Source organism: Dipodomys merriami, unplaced genomic scaffold, assembly GCF_024711535.1.
Source record: "Dipodomys merriami isolate MVZ:Mamm:240054 unplaced genomic scaffold, mDipMer1.0.p SCAF_78, whole genome shotgun sequence".
NCBI classification, from domain to species: domain Eukaryota; kingdom Metazoa; phylum Chordata; class Mammalia; order Rodentia; family Heteromyidae; genus Dipodomys; species Dipodomys merriami.
The window spans coordinates 3,942,063-3,964,961 of NW_027206379.1; the positions used below are offsets into that span (position 1 = coordinate 3,942,063).

General features: G+C 62.4%; 1 protein-coding gene across 3 annotated transcripts in view; it reads left to right on the forward strand.

Annotated features, from left to right (window-relative positions):
* Positions 1-22,899, forward strand: part of Osbpl5 (oxysterol binding protein like 5) — a 63,790-nt gene that overhangs the window by 27,908 nt on the left and 12,983 nt on the right. For 2 of the 3 annotated variants that reach the window (XM_070009668.1, XM_070009672.1), the window contains exons 2-9: positions 10,243-10,399; positions 11,412-11,494; positions 15,591-15,671; positions 15,817-15,918; positions 16,841-17,044; positions 18,466-18,550; positions 18,999-19,173; positions 19,456-19,660. In XM_070009668.1, coding sequence (XP_069865769.1) covers positions 10,243-10,399; positions 11,412-11,494; positions 15,591-15,671; positions 15,817-15,918; positions 16,841-17,044; positions 18,466-18,550; positions 18,999-19,173; positions 19,456-19,660 — 1,092 coding nt within the window. Of the gene's footprint in view, positions 1-7,009; positions 7,067-10,242; positions 10,400-11,411; positions 11,495-15,590; positions 15,672-15,816; positions 15,919-16,840; positions 17,045-18,465; positions 18,551-18,998; positions 19,174-19,455; positions 19,661-22,899 lie in introns of those variants that run through there. The other variant, XM_070009669.1, reaches the window with a different exon arrangement.

The window sequence follows — 22,899 nt, forward strand, 5'->3', positions numbered from 1 at the left end:
CCTTGCCCACCGTGGCCCCCTCTCAGGCCGCATTCCCTCCCCCTGCAAACGCTTCCCCAGTGAGGGTTGTTGCGGAAAGGTTTCCGGGAGCAGCCCTGTGGGGCTCTGTCTGATCACTTAGGCTGAGGGCGTCTGCCGGGGGAGGGGGGCACGGGGAGATAGAAGAGCCCTCAGACTGGACAGCCAGCCACCGGGGGCCCGGCAGGGGCCATGCTGAGGCCCTCCAGAGCAGGGGGGGCTGGCCAAGGCTGGACGCATGGGCCTCCCCGGGAGGTGGCCAGGACGGTCACAGCTCGACATCCCTTGAAAGGCCCAGAAGTCAGATTCCAGCAAGCATCCCCCCCCCTCCCCCCCAGGGCCTGCGGTGTGGGAGAAAAGGAACCGTCCACCCGCTCCGTGGGTGCTTGTCAGCCAAATGCTCTCCCTCTTGAGCCACACTGCCAGCTCTTCGTACCTGACTTACTCTTTGAATCCAGTCTTACGTTATTCCCAGGCCTGCCTAGATGTGACTGCTTCTGAAATAGCTGGAATGACTGGCTGCCATGTGTGCTGCCATGTTCAGTTTTCTTCTTGGCTGGCAGACATGGGGTTTTATGAATTATTTTTCCCAGGCTGGCCTTGAACTCTGATCCTCCTGCTTTTAGCCTCCGATGTAGCTGGGATTATAGGTGTGAGCCTCTGTACCCTGTGGTTAGGGAATATCCTGCTGGCGCTTACTCCCCTATCAACTCCTTCAGCAAGGGGGGAGGGCACAGCGCAGGGGAGGTGCGGACTCCGGGCCAGGGGTCTGGGCCCATCTGGGGAGTGAAGAGATAGATTTGCCTTTGTTACGGTGCAGCCGTAAACTCCTGCATCCTGCTGTGGGGACTGATGACCGAGGGTCAGATGGACAGCGCTGTGGGGACTGATGATCAAGGGACAGATGGACAGCGCTGTGGGCTGTGGGGACTGATGACCGAGGGTCAGATGGACAGTGCTGTGGGCTGTGGGGACTGATGACTGAGGGTCAGATGGACAGCGCTGTGGGCTGTGGGGACTGATGACCGAGGGTCAGATGGACAGCGCTGTGGGCTGTGGGGACTGATGACCGAGGGTCAGATGGACAGCGCTGTGGGGATGGATGATCAAGGGTCAGATGGACAGCGCTGTGGGCTGTGGGGACTGATGATCGAGGGTCAGATGGACAGTGCTGTGGAGCTGGCCCCACATGCTGTCGGCAGGGAGCTGCAGGTTGGCCTAGGGGACGGGGCTCCGGGCTGTGGCCCTGCAGGCGGGCAGGCTGATAGAGAGTCTGGGTCACTCCTTGATCTGGGCCTACCCAGATCCAATCCACAGGCTGCAGAGGACACGGGGTGCATGCCCCTCTCCTGAACATGGGCTGGGCAGGGGCACCAGAGCAGGGCACCAGCGGGCCTCAGTTTACCCCTCCAGCCAGTGAGGAGCAGAGGCGTTTCCCTTTGGAAGTTTGCCAGACATATTTAAAAAGTGGATTCTTGGTTTAAATTCTGTGGATTGAACCCAACGTGGCCCCTGAGCACTTCCGTTTCCTGGCCGTGTGCGCTGTGGGGGAGGTCACTGTGCCTTCTTGTGGCTTCATTCTGGTTTCCAGGGGCCAGCTGCCTGGGGGAAGGGTGTGGCGGCGTGGCCTGGCTCCCAGAGCTGGCCGGGGCTACACGCTGTGAGTTCTCACATATTGGCCAGTGTTCGAAACCCGCCCAGCTTGTCTGTCTGCACTGAAGCCTCCTTGAACGCTGCTGGCTCCTGTGGCTTGGCCCAGGGCTTTGTGGATGAGCTGGAGACCCGGAGAGCCAGCCTCTGTTCCGGCCAAAGGCGGGAAGAGGCTGAGGTTCCGGCTCGGGTACCCGGCAGAGGGATGAATCTGGCTTTCTATTAATGTAGACCTGCCACCCACTGGGTGTCACTCAGCTGCGTTAAGACGGGGGGGGGGGGTCTGCTTCAGTGTACTGACTTAAATATCATATGTCTCACACACACACACACCCTCACCGAAACACCCAGAATAATGCTCGGCTAAATATCTGGGCACACAGGGCGTAGTCAGGTTGATACGGAAACCAGCCACCATACCAGGTGAGCCCAGAGCCCGCCTCCCCTTGCTCCTGTCCCCCTGGGTGGGTTGTTGTCCCCCTGGGTGGCTTGTCTACCCTCTCTGTGCTTCTGATGAAAATAATGTCCGAGGGGAGAGGAAGGGAGGTTCACCGCGGTGACACCTGGATTCAGCTTTATCTCGTGCTGGGTGGTTTGTTTCTGGCACTGGGGTCACTTCTGCTCCTGTGTGGGGCTCTGTGCAAGCGTTGGTCAGACCCCCAGGGCCCATCGGGCCATGCTCTGTCCTCTTCCCTGCCTTTGGTGACCCCGGAGTGTCTGTCTCCATGCGGGGGGGGGGGCAGGGGGCGCTCACCTCACCTTGCTCCTTCAGCACCGGCCGGCCTGACCTTGCTCACCCCAGATCAGCTGCCACCCCTGGGCGTGATCCCAAGGTGGCTGGAAGGGAGGGACAGGCAGCGAGGTTCTTCGTGTCCCCTTGCTGGACACAAGGCTTGCCCCGCAGGACCGGGGCTGGCGCATGCCCATGGGGAGGGGCTCGGACCCCAGCCTGCCCAGGGGCATGCCGAGCATCAGGGCTCCTCCTGACTGAGCAGACCCAGGGAGCCCGGCCCCAGCCGTCCGAGGGCCCCTCAGGAGGGCAGGCCTGGGCGCGGCCTGTGGTAGGCCCGCCCTGCCCATGTGCACCCCTGGGAGCGCTGAGACACCCGGGCTGACTGAGCTGTGTGTGCCCTTCTGGGGCACACCTTCCCGGTTCTGCCCTGCCTGCCCACCCAGCGCTGGATGGAGGTCCCCTCAGGGGAGGGGGCGGCCCAGGAGAGCAAGGCCATGGGCCTTCGGAATCAGCAGTGGCCTGCCAACCCCTCTCCATGCCATTGGGGCCCGGGGTCCCCAGTCCTGCTGAGGGGGCAGAGAGAGAAGGGGGAGAAAGTTAGGGAGGTGGGGAGGGAGAAGAGGGAGAAGGGAAAGAAGTACACAGAGAGAGACAGAAGCGGCCTAGCCCACCGCTCACGCTGCTTTGTCTGTTCCAGTCTCGTGGTGATCGGGCCACGCTGGTGACCACCTATGTCAGGAAAGGTGAGCGGCTGCCGCCAGTCCAGTTGGTGTCTCCCGGCTTTCCCGTGGAGTGGCCAGGCGGCAGCCGCCTCTCCATCAGTGCCAGGACCAGGGAAGCGGGGACATAAAGAACGGTCCCACTGAGGATGACACCTGCCCTGGGAGAGGGAGCCCGCTGGGGTCTCCCGGCAGTGCTGGCACCCCTGGCCCCCCCCCCGTATGCTTTTGGTGCAGGGGCCAGTCATGGCACAAAGGCCGAGCATGTGAGCTGGAGCCCAGGATCCTCTGTACATTTGCCTGGGGAAGGTGGTCATCTCTTTTCAGCTGGAAAAGACAAAGCAGGCTCTGAGCAGGACAGGGTGGGGACATCCTGCCCGGGGACCACTTCCAGGAAGTGCTCTCCCACTTCCGGGGAAGTGGGCAGTGGATGGCCAGCCACGGTGCTAAGGAGGGTGTGGAGGGAGAAGTCGGCCTGGGTTGCTCAGGAGGCCTGTGGATGCGTGCCAGGGACAGGCTGGGCTGGCTAGGCCCACGGGCATGCGACAGCTGAGTCAGCCTGGAGGGAATGGAGGGCGAGCCCACGCTGTCCCCTGGGCAGGGCAGGCCCCTTCCTGCCCTCCTGGGTGCCGCTATCCACTAGCCGTGTCTGGGAAACGTCTTCTTCCTCCTGACCCCAGCATCTCCACCCAGATAAGATGGAGCTTGGTGGAAGGCTCAGGGGCTTCATGGGTCGTCAGCAGAGAGGCTGCCGCCACCCGGAGGCTGCTCAGGCTGCCCGTGCGGGCCCCAGTGGCCAGTCCGCCCTGGAGAGAGCAGCCTGGCAGGTTTGTGGTTTCTCGTGCTGGCGTTCGCTCAGGTAGGGCAGCTGGTGCCAGACTGAGCTGTTGTGCCTTCTCTGTGTTTGGCCGGATGCTTTTCCCCAAAGCAGAGACCCCGTGGCTGCTGACCTGGAGACCTTAGCAAGGATTTGGAACGCACAGTGCTGGCACAATGGCTGCCCTCCGTCTTTTAACTGATGGCTGCCAGAAGCTGCTGTCCCTTAAAGGGACGGCCACGGTCCCCGATTGGCCAGGTGTGCAGAGGCTGTTCTGCCACCTCTCCCCTCAGTGTGTGATTTGGGGGCCTTTAATGAGAGTCCATTGAATGCGTGTCGAAGCCTGCAGCCCTGCACAGGCCTGATGCTGGAGGCACCTACCAATGGAGAGTGAGAAAGAGCGAGTGAGCGAGTGAGCGAGAGAGAGAGCGAGCGAGAGAGAGAGCGAGCGAGAGAGCGTGCGCGCGTGCACACGGGCAGCAGGAGCCCCTCCTCCCCCAGGATGGGGACATAAACCTGGCACACTGTGACGTCACTGCCCCCTTCCCCCAGGCTCCTGCGGGTGCATCCCCGGCCCACTCCTCACATACAGGCCGGGGAGGAATGTGGCCAGTGGGGGTCACGTGCCCCTCCCTCGTGCTCCCCGTGGTGCCCAGGCCTCGGCAGGGTGACCGGAAAGAATTAGATGAGAATTGTCCTGTCCACTTGAGCCCACGCAGGTGGGAGGCGGGAGGCGCAGGAAGCTGGAGACTTTGCTTCCCCGAGGCCGGGCCTCTCCCACGGGGAGCCTCCCAGAGGCCACGCGGGCCAGCCTCAGATAAAGATTGCAGCCGCCCTGACAAATCCTGCCTGACCTTTCCCCACAAGGCTTCCATTGTTATTGCTGTGGCCCAGGGGGAGGCCGGTGGGAGGGACCATTGCTGGGAATGCAGCTTAGGGTGCACTGGTCCTGGGCAGGGCCTCCTGTGGGGGCTCCATGCCTACTTGCCAGATCTCCATGCCAATCAGCTGGCCTGAGCCTGGGAGCAGGGAGCTGCTTGTCCTCAGATATGGGCTGGCCAGGCAAGGGGCAAGGGGCAGGCCTGCATTACCCCCCCTCCACACACACACACACACACCCCGCCACATTACCCCCCCTCCACACACACACACACACACACCCCGCCACATTACCCCCCTACACACACACACACACACCGCCACATTACCCCCTACACACACACACCGCCATATTACCCCCCTACACACACACACACACACCGCCACATTACCCCCCCTACACACACACACACACACCCTGCCACATTACCCCCCCTACACACACACACATACACACACACACACATACCACCACATTACCCCCCCTACACACACACACACCGCCACATTACCCCCCTACACACACACACACACACTGCCACATTACCCCCCCTACACACACACACACACACACACACTGCCACATTACCCCCCTACACACACACCCTGCCACATTACCCCCCCTACACACACACACATACACACACACACACCCCGCCACATTACCCCCCCTACACACACACACACACCCTGCCACATTACCCCCCCTACACACACACACATACACACACCCCGCCACATTACCCCCCCTCCACACACACACACACCCTGCCACATTACCCCCCCTACACACACACACACACACACACCCCGCCACATTACCCCCCCTCCACACACACACACACCCTGCCACATTACCCCCCCTCCACACACACACACACCCCGCCACATTACCCCCCTACACACACGCACACACACACACACACATACACACACACACATACACACACACACCCCGCCACATTACCCCCCTAGACACACACACATACACACACACACACACACCGCCACATTACCCCCCTAGACACACACACATACACACACACACACCGCCACATTACCCCCCTACACACACACCGCCATATTACCCCCCTACACACACACACACACACACACACACTGCCACATTACCCCCCCTACACACACACACCGCCACATTACCCCCCTACACACACACTGCCACATTACCCCATTACCCCCCCTACACACACACACCCCCCGCCACATTACCCCCCACACACTGCCACATTACCCCCCCCCACACACACACACCCCAATGCAGAGAGAGGCTTCCATGCCTCCTGGGAGGGGGGGGCAGGGCCAAGCCCACAGAGTTAGAGCAGAAGCAGACAGGCCCTTGTTCTGCCCCTTCCCACCTCCCAGGTTGTCTGTGGCCCCCAGCTGGACAGAAGGGAAGGGTGTCCTGCAGGCAGGAGGAGGGAGTCAAGCAGTAGCTTCTGGGCATGGCTGGCACCCACAGGTCAGCTTCACCTGGCCCCACTGCCTCCAGCGAACCCACCGATGTTTCTCGGCTGGGTCCCCAGACGAGCCCTGGGAGCCTGAATGTCATCTGTATAGGGCAGAGAAGGGCTCAGGGTGCCAGGTGTGGGGCCGTGTCCCTGCAGGGGGCGCCCTGCCACAGAAGGCCCAGGCCCCCAGGGACCAAAGGGATCATGCTGCCTCTGCCCTCTGGAGGAGGGCGGGGCCTGCAGGGGAGGGGCGGGGCCCAAGGCCCTGGAGCCCTGAGCCCAGGGGGAGAGGGGGAGGGCTGAGGGCCTAGGAGGGGTAAAAGAGGTGGACTGGGCATGCTACAGCTCCTCTCTACCTCCCATTCCCCGTCCCCCATCCTGTGCCCCCTGCTGCTGCCCAATGACCCTGCCAGGCCTCCCAGTACCCCCCCCAACCCTGCAAGCCCCAGCATGCCTCAGAGCTCTACGCACCGCTGCACTCAGCAGCTCTCTCCATCCGAAGCCGGGTCCCCAGTGCCCCTTGCCAAAGGTTGGTGCCCGCCTCTGCCTCCTGTGAACTCTGGCTGTGGACAAAGTAGAGACAGCCCTGGCAGCGCTGGCGGGGGGCAGCTACGTGGGGCCTAGCCATGAGGCAGAACCTGGACTTTGGGACAGGCCCTGCATTCCTCCCAAGCTCCCTCCCAGGCCCCAGCGGGTCCTGGCCTGTCCTTGGCCTTCAGGATTACAGGTCGTGGTGAACACAGGTGGCACTGAGCTCGACTGGGGAAGGGCTTCCGCCGTTGTGAGTGAAGACTGGCCGGGCTCAGGGGACTTTCGGGGACTGGGGGCTGGCGTGTGGCTTTGCTGGCTTTGGGCACAGCATGGTGACAACCACCCTCACGGTGGCCTTAGGCCCGCAGAAGCCAGGGCCCGCGGTGGCGGGAGGCCAGGCCCGGGGCTTTCGGGCAGGTGGTACGGGCAGAGGTGGGCAGTGTGGACCTGCTGTGGTGCCAGTGTCGAGTGGCCCGAGTGGCTGTGCCTGGCCCGCAGCCAGCCTCCTCGCCCGCCCATGCTTTTGCCTCTCTCCCTTTCCCCATCCTCTTTTCCTTCTCCCGGGTCCCCTTCTCTCCTTTTTTCTGCCCTTCCCCTTAAGTGTGGGCTCCCATGGTAGTGAAGCTTAAACACCCATCAGCCTGCAACTCCCAGGGGCAGAGGAGGGCAGGGGCCCACCGGGCTCGATTCCCAGCCGGCAGCCCCGGGGTCCACAGGCCCCTCCAGCACAAGACACTGCCTCCCACCTCATCCTGGCTGCGCCAGGGGCTTCACCAAGAGAGGTCTGGAGACGTAGATCAGTGGTGTATAAGGCCTCGGGTTCAATTCCTAGCACCACCGAAGGGGAAGGATTGCCCAGGAGGGCACCCAGGAGCCCCAGAGCTGTGTGGGGAATTCGCAGTGTACGGCAGAACCTGGGGGACACGCCCTCTCCAAAGCTTGGGATGTGACTGGACCAGCCCCTGGGCCAACGGCACTGGCAGTGCAGTGCAGCCCGTCAGAGCACAGGACCGGCATTTTCACCTGCCAGTGTGGCTGGACCTGCATGGGTGAGATGAGGGCCACCCAGGACCAGGGTCATGATGGGAAGGGATGCGCGACTGTGAACGCACGTCCCTGTCCCGGTCCTGTGTGGCACCGCCAGCCATTGGCTAGCAGCGCCGTCAAACTCAGGCAGGAGGAAGGGCGGAGAAGCCACTGCGCCACTGACTTTAGCAGCTGTGACTCCAATGCTGGGTGGTGAGAGGAGTCTGGGGACCCTGCTGGCCTGCAGGTGGGTGGGGGGTGGGTGGAGGTGGAGGGGTGGGGGGGGAGTGGAGGGGTGGGGGGAGTGGAGGGGTAGATGGGTGGGTGGGTGGAGGTGGAGGGGTGGGGGGGAGTGGAGAGGTGGGGGGAGTGGAGGGGTGGGGGTGGGTGGATGGGGTGGGTGGGGATGGGTGGAGGGGTAGGTAGGTGGAGGGATGAATGGAAGGATGGAAGGGTAGATAGGTGGGTGGGTGGATGGATGATAGGTATAAGGAGAACAGAAGTGAACAGATGGAAGGGAGAGAGGGAGGGGAGCAGCACAGTGTCCACGTGAGTGAATGACAGAATGCGCAGTAAGGAGCCTGGGACCGCCTGACCCCTCAGAGAAGGCTCTGGGTGGGTTCTGAGGATAAAGGCATCCAGGTGACCGGTGGCCAGGCTGGGTCTTGAGCCATCCCCGAGCTGGGCAGGGAGAAGCCCTCTGCCCGCCCGAGCCCGCTGGGAGGGAGGGAGGCTCTGGGCGGGGACCTGCCCAGCCACCGTGCCTACCACGCCACCTGGTGGCCCTCGCTGCCTGAGACCTCCAAGGCCAGAGCGGACCCACACACCCTGGCCATCCCGTGCTGGGGACGGGGGGGGGGGGGGGGGCAGTAAACCTTGGCTGGGCATGTGAGTGAGCAGGGCCACCCATGGGCCTGGGCTGTGGGCAGGAGCCCCTAGATCCACTGACACCCCAAGCACTCTGCCCACTTTTTTTTCTATTTATTTTTTTTAAATGTTACTGTTATTACAAAGGGGAGGTACAGAGGGGTGACACGTAGGTCAGGTAGAGAGGACCTTTCCTTTTGGACAGTGTCACCCCTTCCCTTGCTCTCTCCCAGTTTTTCCCTCCCATTCTCACCAGTTCATTTTCAGCATGTTGTCCAGTGGCCATGCCCACTCTTGAAGCTCCACCTGGCCTCCAGAGCCAGCAGGAGAGACTGTGTGTGTGTAGGGGGATGGGGGCAGGGCCATCGGAGGAAGGGGGGGCCTTTGTCCTTTGCCCTGCTCAGAGCCACCAGTCAGCCGGGAGGCTGGAGCTCCATCCCCACCCAGAAAGGTGGGCCAGGGGGAATTCCCCGTAGGTTGGTAGGTCGATAGGTGTTCGAGGGGTTCATGGTGGGAGCAGACACAGGACAGGGAGCCAAGGCCTTCAGTCCCCCCAGCACCTCGGTGTCCACAGCCAGGCCTGCTGTTCTCAGGGTCAGGATTCTGCCACCTGGAGGATGGGCAAGGCTGGGTGGGTCCAGTGCCCTCAACTGGGACTGCCGGAGCGGGACTATGAGCGTCTGGGGAACGCGCTGTGTGCAGATCTGCCCAGCAGGAGGCAGGAGCAGGGTGGGCTGCAGGGCCGTCCCACGCTGCTCCATGCCTTTGTGCCCCAAGGCTGCTTCCTGCCACCTCATGCCACACTGCACTACAATGCAGGAGCCCAGCATCTGGGGCTGGATGTGAACCAAGTGCACCTGGCTTGAGCGTTCCTGAGTCTTCTCATTACGTGCCGTGACCAGGCACTGGTGGCTCACACCTGCAATCTTAGCTATTCAGGAGGCTGAGATCTGAGGATTACAGTTCAAAACCAACCCAGGCAGGAAGTTCATCTCCAATTAGCCACCAAAAAGCTGGAAGTGGAGCTGTGGCTCAAGTGGTAAAGCACCAGCGTTGAGCCCACAAGCTCAGGGACAGTGCCCAGGCCCTGAGTTCAAGCCCTAGCACACAGGGCAGGATATGACCCACAGCACTTGGGCAGGGATCAGGGGGTGAGGGTGGGAGGGATCTTGAGGTGAGGGGCAGATCAGGCCCGGAGAGCCCAGTCTGCTGTCAGCATCTCCTGGGGCACTGTGCGGCCACCTGTTCTTTCCTCTGCTCTCTGTATGCACCTGCTATTGGCCATGTCTGTGTTATGGCTGTCTCCCACCATGAAATGCCAATATGCCAATGCCAGGAGGGAGTCTAACAGGCCAGTGCAGCCAGTAGTCCCCCGGGTCCACCGGAGTGTCCCGTAGACCCAGCCGTCTGCTGGGTCCTGGGCCAGGCCAGGCCTCTGGTCCCCATCCGCACTGGCTTCGTGGCTTTCCCGGCTGGCTGGCCCCTGCCTGCACAGCCCTGTGCCTGACCCTGCTCGCTCTCTTCCTCTTCCAGAGGGCCCCGAGCACCCACGCCATGAAGGAAGAGGCCTTCCTCCGGCGTCGTTTCTCGCTGTGTCCTCCCACCTCCACCCCGCAGAAGACAGACCCCCGGAAACTCACACGGCACCTGCTCTTGGGCTGTGAGAACGAACTCGGCCCCGTCAGCCCAGGTCGGTGCTGGGCCCTCCTGGGTCCGCAGCCGCTGGGTGGCCTGCCTGAGCCACACCTGCTCTGCTGGGCCCCACACTGGAGACTGGGGTGGGTGGACGAAAGGTTCACCATGCCTTAAAATGCTGGGTAGACCGGGTACCGGTGGCTCACCCCTATAATCCTAGCTCCTCAGGAGGCTGAGATCTGAGGATCAGGGTTCAAAGTTAGCCAGCCAGGAAAGTCAGACTCTTATCTCCAATTAACCAGCAAAAAGCTGGAAGTGGAGCTGTGGCTCAAATGGTAGAGCACTTGCAAGTAGAACAATCAGCACCAGCCTCTGCTCCAAGCTGTTCAGAGGGCTTGAGTCCTCCCAGCCCTGTCTGCTGCACTGCCCCTGGCCTCCGGGCAGCCGGGGCCCCTGCTGACCCCCACTGAGGCCAGGGCAGGGGCATGGATTCTGGGCTTGGCTCTAGGGTCCAGCCGCCTCCAGGCCAGAAAGTGGAATTTCACATGCTGGATGCTCCTGGGTCCTCCCTGTGCTGCAGGGAGGGGTCCCCAGAGCCCCCCGCCCCTGCTAGCTCTGTGGGTGTCAGTCCTTTCTGCCCACCTGTGCCCAGCCTGTGATGTGCAGGGCATCAACCCAGGCCGTACCATTGCTGCTTGGCACCACGGTTCACCAGCCACAGGAAGTGGCCAGCTCCTTCCTGTAGGCCTGGAGTGTGCGGAGCAAGGTGTGGCCACTTCCCCAGCTCAGATCGACCCTCCTCCCCCAGCACTCAGGGCAGTGGCCTCCAGACCCTGAGCCCAGGGTGCCTCAAGCCTGGCACTGCCTTCCTCAGAGACCCAAGTCACACATCATCACCCATTTGCAGCCAGCTCCCCAGCTTCCTCCCCCTGGCTCGGGTCCCTCCCAGGGCTGGGGCTCGCCACCACCCCTCTGCTCGCTGGTGGCTTCCTGCCCCTCCCAGGCCTGCTCCGGTGCCTCCTGCCGAGGAGCCTGGCCCACCTGCTCACCCGGCTGCTCTCTTGCAGGAAAGGACATGGACTCCAATGGTGTGTCACCATCAGGGGATGAAGAGCCCCTGACCCCGGGCTCCGTCACAAAGCCACCACCGGTAAGACCCAGGACAGGGAGCCCGGCCAGGGGCAGCCAAGCCCGCCCGGCCCTGCTGGGCCCAGGGATAACCCAGTGCGCCACTGGGGGAGCGCGGGAGGACCCCCGTGGGAGAGCGCCTCCCGACACAGGCTGCACCCAGACTGCTGGGCGCTGTTCCATCGGCCGTGTGCTCTCTCCAGGACACTGGGTTCTAGAGCCTGGGCTTGGCGAGCCTTGGGGCCGTCACCCTCTCTTCCCCAGAGGGTCTCGGTGCCATGGCCCCAGGCGCTGGCTGACGCTGGTGGTCCTGAGCCGAGGACAGTGGAGTTGGAGATAGCCCTGGCCTCTGTTACCTCTGTTACCTCTGTTACCTCACCCGTCAGGGGGAGTTCATGATCCCTCTCCCCATGTGTGTGTGTGTGTGTGTGTGTGCGTGTGTGTGTGTGTGTGTGCCTGTGTGTGTGCGTGTGTGTGTGCCTGTGTGTGTACGTGCGTATGTGTGTGTGCGTGTGTGTGTGTGTGTGTGTATGTGTGTGTGTGCGTGTGTGTGTGTGCGCGCGCGCTCGCGTGCGCCAGTCCAGGCTTAAACTTAGCCTTGGCTCTACCATTTGAGCCACAGCCCCACTTCCAGCTTTTTGCTAGTTGTAATTGGATGTAAGAGTCTCACAGACTTTTCTTCCTGGGCTGGCTTTGAACCTCGATTCTCATATCTCAGCCTCTTGAGTAGCCAGGATTACAGGTGTAAGCCACTGGTACCGGCATCTTGACCAATCTCTAAGGCACAGCAGGGGGCGCCATTGTGGTGCTGTGCATCTCTACCTCCACCTCCTGAACTTCCTCCCTTCCCACTAACCCCAACTCCCCCACAGCCCCCGACTCCCCCACAGCCCCCGACTCCCCCACAGCCCCCGACTCCCCCACAGCCCCCGACTCCCCCACAACCCCCACTCCCCCACAGCCCCCGACTCCCCACAGCCCCCGACTCCCCCACAGCCCCCGACTCCCCCACAACCCCCACTCCCCTACAATCCCTGACTCCCCCACAGCCCCCGACTCCCCACAGTCCCCGACTCCCCACAGCCCCCGACTCCCCCACAGCCCCCGACTCCCCCACAGCCCCCGACTCCCCCACAGCCCCCGACTCCCCACAGCCCCCGACTCCCCACAGTCCCCGACTCCCCCACAACCCCCACTCCCCTACAATCCCCGACTCCCCCACAGCCCCCGACTCCCACAGTCCCCCACTCCCCACAGCCCCCGACTCCCCCACAGCCCCCGACTCCCCACAGTCCCCGACTCCCCACAGTCCCCGACTCCCCCACAACCCCCACTCCCCTACAATCCCCGACTCCCCCACAGCCCCCGACTCCCCCACAGCCCCCGACTCCCCACAGTCCCCGACTCCCCCACAACCCCCACTCCCCTACAATCCCCAACTCCCCCACAGCCCCCGACTCCCCCACAGCCCCCGACTCCCCACAGCCCCCGACTCCCCACAGCCCCCGACTCCCCACAGCCCCCACTCCCCCACAGCCCCCGACTCCCCACAGTCCCCGACTCCCCCACAGCCCCCGACTCCCCACAGCCCCCGACTCCCCCACAACCCCCACTCCCCTACAATCCCCGACTCCCCCACAGCCCCCGACTCCCACAGTCCCCGACTCCCCACAGCCCCCGACTCCCCCACAGCCCCCGACTCCCCCACAACCCCCACTCCCCTACAATCCCCGACTCCACACAGCCCCCGACTCCCCCACAGCCCCCGACTCCCCCACAGCCCCCGACTCCCCACAGCCCCCGACTCCCCACAGTCCCCGACTCCCCACAGCCCCCGACTCCCCCACAGCCCCCGACTCCCCCACAGCCCCCGACTCCCCACAGCCCCCGACTCCCCACAGTCCCCGACTCCCCCACAACCCCCACTCCCCTACAATCCCCGACTCCCCCACAGCCCCCGACTCCCACAGTCCCCCACTCCCCACAGCCCCCGACTCCCCCACAGCCCCCGACTCCCCACAGTCCCCGACTCCCCACAGTCCCCAACTCCCCCACAACCCCCACTCCCCTACAATCCCCGACTCCCCCACAGCCCCCGACTCCCCCACAGCCCCCGACTCCCCACAGTCCCCGACTCCCCCACAACCCCCACTCCCCTACAATCCCCAACTCCCCCACAGCCCCCGACTCCCCCACAGCCCCCGACTCCCCACAGCCCCCGACTCCCCCACAGCCCCCGACTCCCCACAGCCCCCGACTCCCCACAGCCCCCACTCCCCCACAGCCCCCGACTCCCCACAGTCCCCGACTCCCCCACAGCCCCCGACTCCCCACAGCCCCCGACTCCCCCACAACCCCCACTCCCCTACAATCCCCGACTCCCCCACAGCCCCCGACTCCCACAGTCCCCGACTCCCCACAGCCCCCGACTCCCCCACAGCCCCCGACTCCCCCACAACCCCCACTCCCCTACAATCCCCGACTCCACACAGCCCCCGACTCCCCCACAGCCCCCGACTCCCCACAGCCCCCAACTCCCCACAGCCCCCGACTCCCCCACAACCCCCACTCCCCTACAATCCCCGACTCCCCCACAGCCCCCGACTCCCACAGTCCCCGACTCCCCACAGCCCCCCGACTCCCCCACAGCCCCCGACTCCCCACAGTCCCCGACTCCCCCACAACCCCCACTCCCCTACAATCCCCGACTCCCCCACAGCCCCCGACTCCCCCACAGCCCCCGACTCCCCACAGTCCCCGACTCCCCCACAACCCCCACTCCCCTACAATCCCCGACTCCCCCACAGCCCCCGACTCCCCCACAGCCCCCGACTCCCCACAGCCCCCACTCCCCCACAGCCCCCCGACTCCCCACAGCCCCCGACTCCCCCACAGTCCCCGACTCCCCCACAGCCCCCGACTCCCCCACAGCCCCTGACTCCCCCACAGCCCCCGACTCCCCCACAACCCCCACTCCCCTACAATCCCCGACTCCCCCACAGCCCCCGACTCCCACAGTCCCCGACTCCCCACAGCCCCCGACTCCCCCACAGCCCCCGACTCCCCCACAACCCCCACTCCCCTACAATCCCCGACTCCCCCACAGCCCCCGACTCCCACAGTCCCCGACTCCCCACAGCCCCCGACTCCCCCACAGCCCCCGACTCCCCCACAACCCCCACTCCCCTACAATCCCCGACTCCCCCACAGCCCCCGACTCCCCACAGCCCCCGACTCCCCCACAACCCCCACTCCCCTACAATCCCCGACTCCCCCACAGCCCCCGACTCCCCACAGCCCCCGACTCCCCCACAGCCCCCACTCCCCCACAGCCCCCGACTCCCCACAGCCTCCGACTCCCCCACAGCCCCCGACTCCCCACAGTCCCCGACTCCCCCACAGCCCCCCACTCCCCACAGCCCCCGACTCCCCCACTGCCCCCGACTCCCCACAGCCCCCGACTCCCCACAGTCCCCGACTCCCCCACAGCCCTCGACTCCCCCACAGCCCCAACACCCCAGCCCACTTTCTGTTTGTTTTGTGGCTTGTGGTTCTTGATCTCTGGGCCTGGGTGCTGTCCCTGAGCTCTTCAGCTAAAGGTGAGAGCGCTCTACCACTTGAGCTTTTTCTGTGTATGTGGTACTGAGGAATCGAACCCATGGCTTCATGCACACCTATTTTGTTTTCTGAAGTTAGCATAGCAGTCCTGGAGAGACGCCCCAGAGACCCCACACTGCAGTGTGGTTTGCATCTCCTGGCGCTTGCCACCCATCTGCAGCTCCCTTTTGGGGAACATCTCTTCAGGCCCTCCTCCAGCTTTTGGTTGAGTTGCCTTTCTGTTGCTGTTTTGTCAGGGTTCTTTATATATTCTGAATCCAGGACCAGGATCAGGGTCAGCCGTTCTCAACTCCATTTTGCCAGTTATTTCTGTAGGGGTCCTGCAGGTGGGCTGGGTGCTCAGCGCAGGGCGGGGCCAGGCGGGGCCGGGCCAGCGCACGGCTGCTGCTGCTGCCCTCGGCCCCCGCTGCCCCACGCCCCCCCCACGGCACGCAGGAGGGGCGGGCCGCACTCTGTGCTGCCCCAGGCGGTGCCACAACCTACGCCTCCCTCTCCTGCAGGCGGAGCACAGGGTGCACACCGGGTCTCACAAGGAGTGTGTGTCCCCGACAGCCAGGGTCTCCAAGAAGGAGGTCCTCAAGGTGAGCCCCGGGATGGGCGGGTCCACGGCCGTGTTGGGTGGCTGCCCCCCTCCACCTCCCCCCCGCCTCTGCTCTCGCCGGGTGATGGGAGGATTTGGGGTCGCTGGGGGCTCTCCCGTGACCCGGGCCCGCACCCCGGATGCAGGCGCAGAAAGAGAGCTACCGGCAGGAGAAGAAGAGAGCTACAAGGCAGCTGTTCAGCGCCCTGACCGACCGCAGCGTGGTCATCATGGCCGACAGCCTGAAGGTACGGGCGCTGCGGGGCGTGTCACGGCAAGCCCGTCAGTGTCCTGGGGCTTGTGGTGACAGGTGGCCTCAGTACAAAGTCCACCCCTCCCAAGGCTCTGCTGCTCCCACGGGCGTCCGCAGCCCCACTGCGTTCCTGCCTCTGGTCACAGGGCCGTCCACGTCTGTGTCCTCTCCTTGCTGGAATGTCCATCAGTGGGCGGGGCCCAAGCAGGGGCCCCCCTACCCTCCCTCCCCATTACGCCTGGGTGTCCTGGTTTGCTGGCTGGGGTCTCAGAGTCCTGGGGAAGGGGGGAGGGGTCCCCTGGCTTCCCAGGAGAGAACCGAGGGTTGGAGTCAGGTCAAGTCAGCCCCTGAGCCTCAGGGTCCCTCTCTGCACAGTGGAGGTTAAAGGATCCAGCCCTCGCTGGCTGGGAAGAAAGTGAGTCGAGTTTAGGGGAGCCCAGCCTCTGTGGGACCCCTTCCCTCAAAGTTGTGAAGGAAAATGTACCAAGGAAAGACACAAGATGAAATTAGACATGGCCAGTGAGCCAGACACCATGGCTCACACCTGTAATCCCAGCTACTCAGGCGGAGATCTGAGGATCACACTGCAAAGCCAGCAGGAAAGCCTATGGGGCTTATATCTCCAATTAACCACCAAAAAGCTGGAAGCAAAGCTGTGGCTCGAGTAGAACAACCAGCCTTGAATGAAAAAGCTAAGAAACGGCGTCCAGGCCCTGAGTTCAAGCCCCAGAACTGGCACAAAGAAGAAAAATATTCTCCGAAAGGAAGTCACAGGCTGGGTGGCTCTGAGCTCTGTTTGTTCCTGGGGCTTTGAACTCATGTCCTGGCGCTCTGGGGAGTGCTAGGCCCTGCCTGGGTCACAGCAGGGGGCCCCCGGGCCGGCGGCTAAGGCCCCACGACCTCCCGCCCCCGTGCAGATCCGGGGCACCCTGAAGAGCTGGACAAAGCTGTGGTGCGTGCTGAAGCCGGGGGTGCTGCTCATCTACAAGACCCCCAAGGTGGGCCACTGGGTGGGCACCGTCCTGCTGCACTGCTGCCAGCTGCTCGAGCGCCCCTCCAAGAAAGACGGCTTCTGCTTCAAGCTCTTCCACCCACTCGACCAGTCTGTCTGGGCCGTGAAGGTACTGCACACCAGGCGGGCTGGGGGAGCAGTCCATAGCGGGAGGAGGCCCCCCCTTCCCGGGCCCGCGGCCTCCATACTCCCAGTGCACGGTGGGCTTCGGGGGCCCGGGGCAGAGCTGCCCAGCCAGGACTCACCCCACAGCTCAGGGAGAGTCCACATCTCACACCAGTGACCAGGTTTGGCGGTTTCTTTGTTATGCCGGTCCTGGGGCTTGAACTCAGGGCCTGGGCCCTGCCTCTGAGCTTTTGCTCATGGTTGATGCTGTAGACCACTGAAGCTACAGCTCCACTTCAGGCTTGTTGTGGTAGTTTAGTAGAGGTAAGACTTACAGACTTCACTGCCCAGGTTGGCTTCACTGCGATCCTCAGATCTCAGCCTCCTGACTAGCTAGGATTACAGGCATGAGCCATTGGTGCCCTGCCAGACGGCATTTGTAACAAAGGCCTTCCCTTGCTGATGATTAAGATCCCATTCGATGGGGCTGGGAACGTGGCTCAGTGGTAGAGCGCTTGCCTTGCAAGCCTGAGGCCCTAGGTTCGATTCCTCAGCACCACATAAGCAGAAAAAGCCAGAAGTGGCACTGTAGCTCAAGTGGTAGAGCGCTAGCCTTGAGCTGAAGAGCTGAGGGACAGCGCCCAGGCCCAGAGTTCAGGCCCCATGACCGACACACACACAAAAAAGATCCCATTCGGGCTGGGAAGGTGGCTCAGTGGTAGAGTGCTTGCCTTGCAAGCCAGAGGCCCTGGGTTCGATTCCTCAGCACCACATAAGCAAAAAGAAAAAAAAGCCGGAAGTGGCGCTGTGGCTCAAGTGGTAGAGCGCTAGCCTTGAGCTGAAGAGCTGAGTGAGGGACAGCACCCAGGCCCAGAGTTCAGGCCCCATGACCGACACACACACACAAAAGATCCCATTCGAATAAGCCCACTGTAAGTTGCAAATACCAAACAAAAAATGCATCTCACATGCCTGCCCTGCGGGGCCTCCCAGCTCGCCCTCCTTGACCTCTGACACGCACGGAACGCTGGCGTCAGCCCCCAGACAGTGAAATCACCCCCATGCCAAAACCTAGCGTAGGCCACGGCACTGCTGTCTGGTGGGACTCAGTAGACACCAGACCAAAAGCAGAAAGCAGAACGGCTCGTCGGCACACACATCTTCCGAAAGCCAGGCTGCCCCTTGTCACACGGCCGTGGAGTGGTGGGGCCTCCGGAAGGAAGCCCACCTGCTGCTTGCCGTGCATTCGCCCAAACGCCCTGCGCGTCCCTGACACTGGGAGAACCTGGGCACCCTGGACTCCATCTGCTGATGAAGCCCCGCCCGGCGGAGCCCCCGCCCCGCCCTCTTGCTGCCCTCCGGGCCTGCCTGGCGGACACCCGACCCCGGTGGGCGCCTGACCCCGGCGGGTCTCTGCCTCTCCAGGGCCCAAAAGGCGAGAGTGTGGGCTCCATCACCCAGCCCCTGCCCAGCAGCTACCTGATCTTCAGGGCCGCCTCCGAGTCTGATGGTGAGTGCCAGCAGGGGCCCTGGCACCCCACCCTGCCTCTCCCCCTCTGCAGGAGGAATCTGCAGGCCGGCCACAGGTGGAGGGCGAGCTCTGAGTGTGTGACCTGGGGCTCTCTTACTGTCCCGCCCTTAGCCGGCTGTCGGTGCCATGTCTTGTGAGGCTCTGGAAAGCTGCCTGAGCCTGTGCAGGAGTCCACAGACACTCGAGGGTCCCGACGTCTGCCCAGTGCTCCCCCACGCTCACACCCACACGCAAACACACACGCGTGTGCACATGAAGCGTCCCCAGGGACCCCAGTGGGACAAGGTGAGGGGTGGCCAGCAGGGTGGGCTCCCTAGCTGGACAGGGCTCCTGCAGGACCAGCCAGTGAAGAGGCTGAGGGGTGGGGTCCGTGGCGAGGACGGGGTTTGGGGAGGAAGGCCCACGCTGTTGTCCGGCCCCTCTCCAGGTCGCTGCTGGCTGGACGCCCTGGAGCTGGCCCTGCGCTGCTCCAGTCTGCCTCGACTGAGCCCCTGCGAGCAGGGCCGCGACGGGGAGCCGGGGTCGTCGCCCGATGGGTCGCCCTCCTCCCTCTGCGGGCTGCCCGCCTCCGCCGCCCTCCCCCCAGATCAGGACCTGTCCCCGTGAGTGGCTGGGCAGGCAGGCGATGGTCAGCCCACGCTGTCGCTGTAGGCGGGAGGTGGAGGGAGCCGGCCACTGCGGATTCACAGCCCCCGGAGGCTACCGACTTGTCCCTCTGCTGCAGGCCCTGCTTGCTCCCGCAGAGACTGGAGGCAGTCGCTCCAAATGCTGCCACTGTGGGCTGTTAGCCACAGGACAGTGTGTGAAGCCCACAGTGAGGGTCCAGACTCCCCAGTGACTGACTGGCCTTTGACTGGACACCCACAGTCCCCTCCACCTTCCAGCCTGAACGGATCTTCCCTGGAGAACCACCTGGACAACGATGCGTTCTCAGACAAGTCTGAGCGAGAGAATGCAGAGGACTCGGACACAGAGACGCAGGACCACAGCCAGAAGACCAACGAGAGTGGAAGCGACAAGGTGGAGAGTCCCGGGGCGCTGCCAAGGGGGACCACGTACGTGGAGCAGGCTCAGGAGGAGCTAGGAGAGGTGAGGAGGCAGGTCGGGTGGGTGCTGGTGAATGCACACGGGGTCTCTGCCCTGTTGCAGCGAGTGGACAGCACTGTCCTGGTGGGTGAGCACCCCTCACCATCAGGCTGTAGCCGAGTCCAAGGCCTGTTCCCCAGCACGGTGTTAGGAAGGTGCTGTGATGCCTTTAGGAGCTAGAGCCTCAAGGGAGGAAGTTAGGTCATTGGGGGTGTGGCTTCAAAGGGGACTGGAAGACTGGCTTCTTCCCATCTCTTGCCTCCCGTCCATGAGGTGAATGGCTTTCCCAACCACATGCTCCTGCTACGATGCGCTGCCTTGCCAGCGGTCCAAAAGCAACAGGGCCCAAACGATCACAGGCTGCAACTCCTCTCATCTCTTCATAAGTTGATTATCTCTCATATTTGACGTGGTAGTGGAAAGCTGACTTCACTCACTCAAAGGATTCAGGGAGCCCGGGAGCCAGGTCCATGGGGACAGGGTTTATGGCAGGCTGCTGGGGTGCCCTGCGTGGGTGGTCAGGGTGTCTTTGAATGACAGGGAACATGGTGCTCTGGGAACAGAGACCATTCATGCCTGAGCCCAAAAGACAGGGGCAGAGCCAGGCTGAGTGGCTGCCGTGAGACCCTGTGGACACTGCATGCATCTTATGAAGAGATGCAGAAGCCAGGCACCTGTGGCTCACACCTGTAATCTGAGCTACTCAGGAGGCTGAGATCTGAGGATTGTGGTTCGAAGCCAGCCCGGGCTGGACAGTCAGGGAGACTCTTATCTCCAATCAATCACCAAAAAAAGCTGAAGTAGAGCTGTGCCTTCAGTTAGAGCCCTGAGTTCTAGCCCCAGGACTAGCACAAGAAAAGAAAGGAAGGGAGGGAGGAAGGGAGGGGGAGGGAGAGAGGAAGGAAGGAAGGGTGCACCAGTCCTTAACTAGCTAGGAGAGATGGAGGAGTAAACTGCCTTGCCCTCGGGGTGCTGTGAAGCCGGGGCTCTAGTTAGCAGTCAGCCACTCTGGTGTGATGGTGGAAGGGAGGCAGCAACAGCTCCACAGGCTGCGCAGCCCCTGGAGTGACAGAAAAGGGGGTTTGCGTTCTTAGGGTCTCTTGTTATGGCATTTTATTCCATTTTCCATTGTATGACAAAGAACATGACAGGGGGTTCTTTACAGAGAAGAGAAGTTTATTCAGCTCCCAGGTTTGAAAGCTAGAAGTTCATGATCAGGCAGTCGGGCGTTTGGCCTCTGGGGATGTCCCTTGAAGGTGTCACGTGTCACAGGACATCCTTGCTGAACCTGTGAATGGGAGGGAGAGATCACCGTGTCAGTCAAGAGCCTGCTCACTCATAAAGCAGTGTCTGCCCCTTCCAGCGACCCAGGCCCCACACCACAGGGCGACATGCCCTGTCCCCACCAGAGCAGCCCTGTGTGCATCCTGCAGAGTGAGGTCCACGCATGACCCCCGACAGGGGCGGGGAGGCGGAGGGGGCGCAGGCCCAGCCTGGCCCAGTCCTGGTAGGGGAGCTGCCAAGGTGTGGTAGAGCAGGGGAATGGGGGACTCTGGGCCAGGCTGGCATAGATTGGCTCAGGGCGTGGCTGAATGTGGATTGGCTAGGGGAAGGTGCAGGACTGAGGTGGGGCTGGCATGGATTGGTCAGGGAAAGGGGCTGGCTCAGGATGGGGCTGGCATGGATTGGTTAGAGGAAGGGGGCGGCTCAGGATGGGGCTGGCATGGATTGGTTAGAGGAAGGGGGCGGGCTTAGGGTGGGGCCAGACCTGTATTGGCCAGGTTCTGGCCAGAAGGTGGGGCTGCTGTGGGAGGAACACTAGGAGAAAGAGCTGCTGCTGGGTGCAGTAGGGACTCAGTGGGTTTGTGACATTTGGAATCCTTTCGAAGGCAGCAAGAGCCTGAGGCTAGAGGCCCCAGTTTGTGTCACGTCTTGCCCTGTGACACAAACACATGGGTCATGCTGGCCTTTGCAGGGGTGGGACGGTATCTGCCATGCACATGGCTTTCCTTACACCAGACTTAGTCCAGATTCCTGAGGGGGAAGACAGTACTGAGAATTGACCTCAGGACCTTAAACTCTTTTGCTTTATTCATCTATTTTAGGTAGGATCTCTAGCTTTTGCTCCAAGCCCACCTCCTACAGTGATCCTCCTACCTCTACCTTCTGGGTAGCTGGGGTTAGGGCATGCCCCACCACATCCAGAGACAAAACAATTTTAAGATTCTACTTTTGTGCCAGTGCTGAGGCTTGAACTTAGAGCTCTGAACTCCTTTTTTTTTTCTTTTTTGCCAGTTCTGGGACTTGAACTCAGAGCTTGGGCACTGAACTTCTTTTGCTCAGGGCTAGCACTCTACCACTTGAGCCACAGTGCCACTTCGGGCTTTTTCTGCTTATGTAGTACTGAGGAATCGAACCCAGGGCTTCATGCATGCTAAGCCAGCACTCTACCGCTAAGCCCCCTTCCCAGCCCAGAGCTCTAAACTCTTTCTTACCTGCCATTTTTGCTTAAGGCTAGCACTTAACCCCTTGAGCCCCAGCTCCGTTTCTGGCTTCTTGCTAGTTAATTGGAGATGAGAGTCTCATGGGCTTTTCTGCCCAGGCTGGCTTTGAACCTTGATGCCCAGATCCCTGCCTCCTAAGTAGCTGAGATTACAGTCATGTGCCATGGACACCGGTAATAGTGTTTTTCTTTTTGATTTTTGTTTCTCTGTTTTTCAATGGAGCAGCAAGTTGTTGTTGTTGGTGGTGGTGGTGGTGTGTGTGTGTGTGTGTTTTGGTTGGTTGTGGGGATTGAACTCAGCCTGGGCGCTGTTCCTCAGCCTCTTCAGCTCAAGGTTAGCGCCCTACTGCTTGAGCCACAGCGCCACTTCTGGCTTTTTCTGCTTGTGTGGTGCTGAGGAATTGAACCCAGGGCCTTGTGCATGTGAGGCGAGCACTCTACCCCTGAGCCACCTTCCCAGCCCTGGAGCAGCAAGTTCTAAGCAGCTGCCTCACCCACTAACAAATGGGAAGATCAGCAGGTCCAAATGCCCACCTGCTCCAGGCCTCGGGGCTGGCACTGAAGTCTACAGACAGGCCCCACTGGCCAGGACCAGTCAGGCCACATGTGGACTTGGGGCAGGGGTGGGGAGTCAAGGAACCAAAGAGGGCATACGTAGGCAGGAAAGGGCTTGTGGCATCATGCCGGGCAGGGTAGGATTCCGACACAGCCAAGCCAGGCTCTTGAGGCTGCAGAGCCG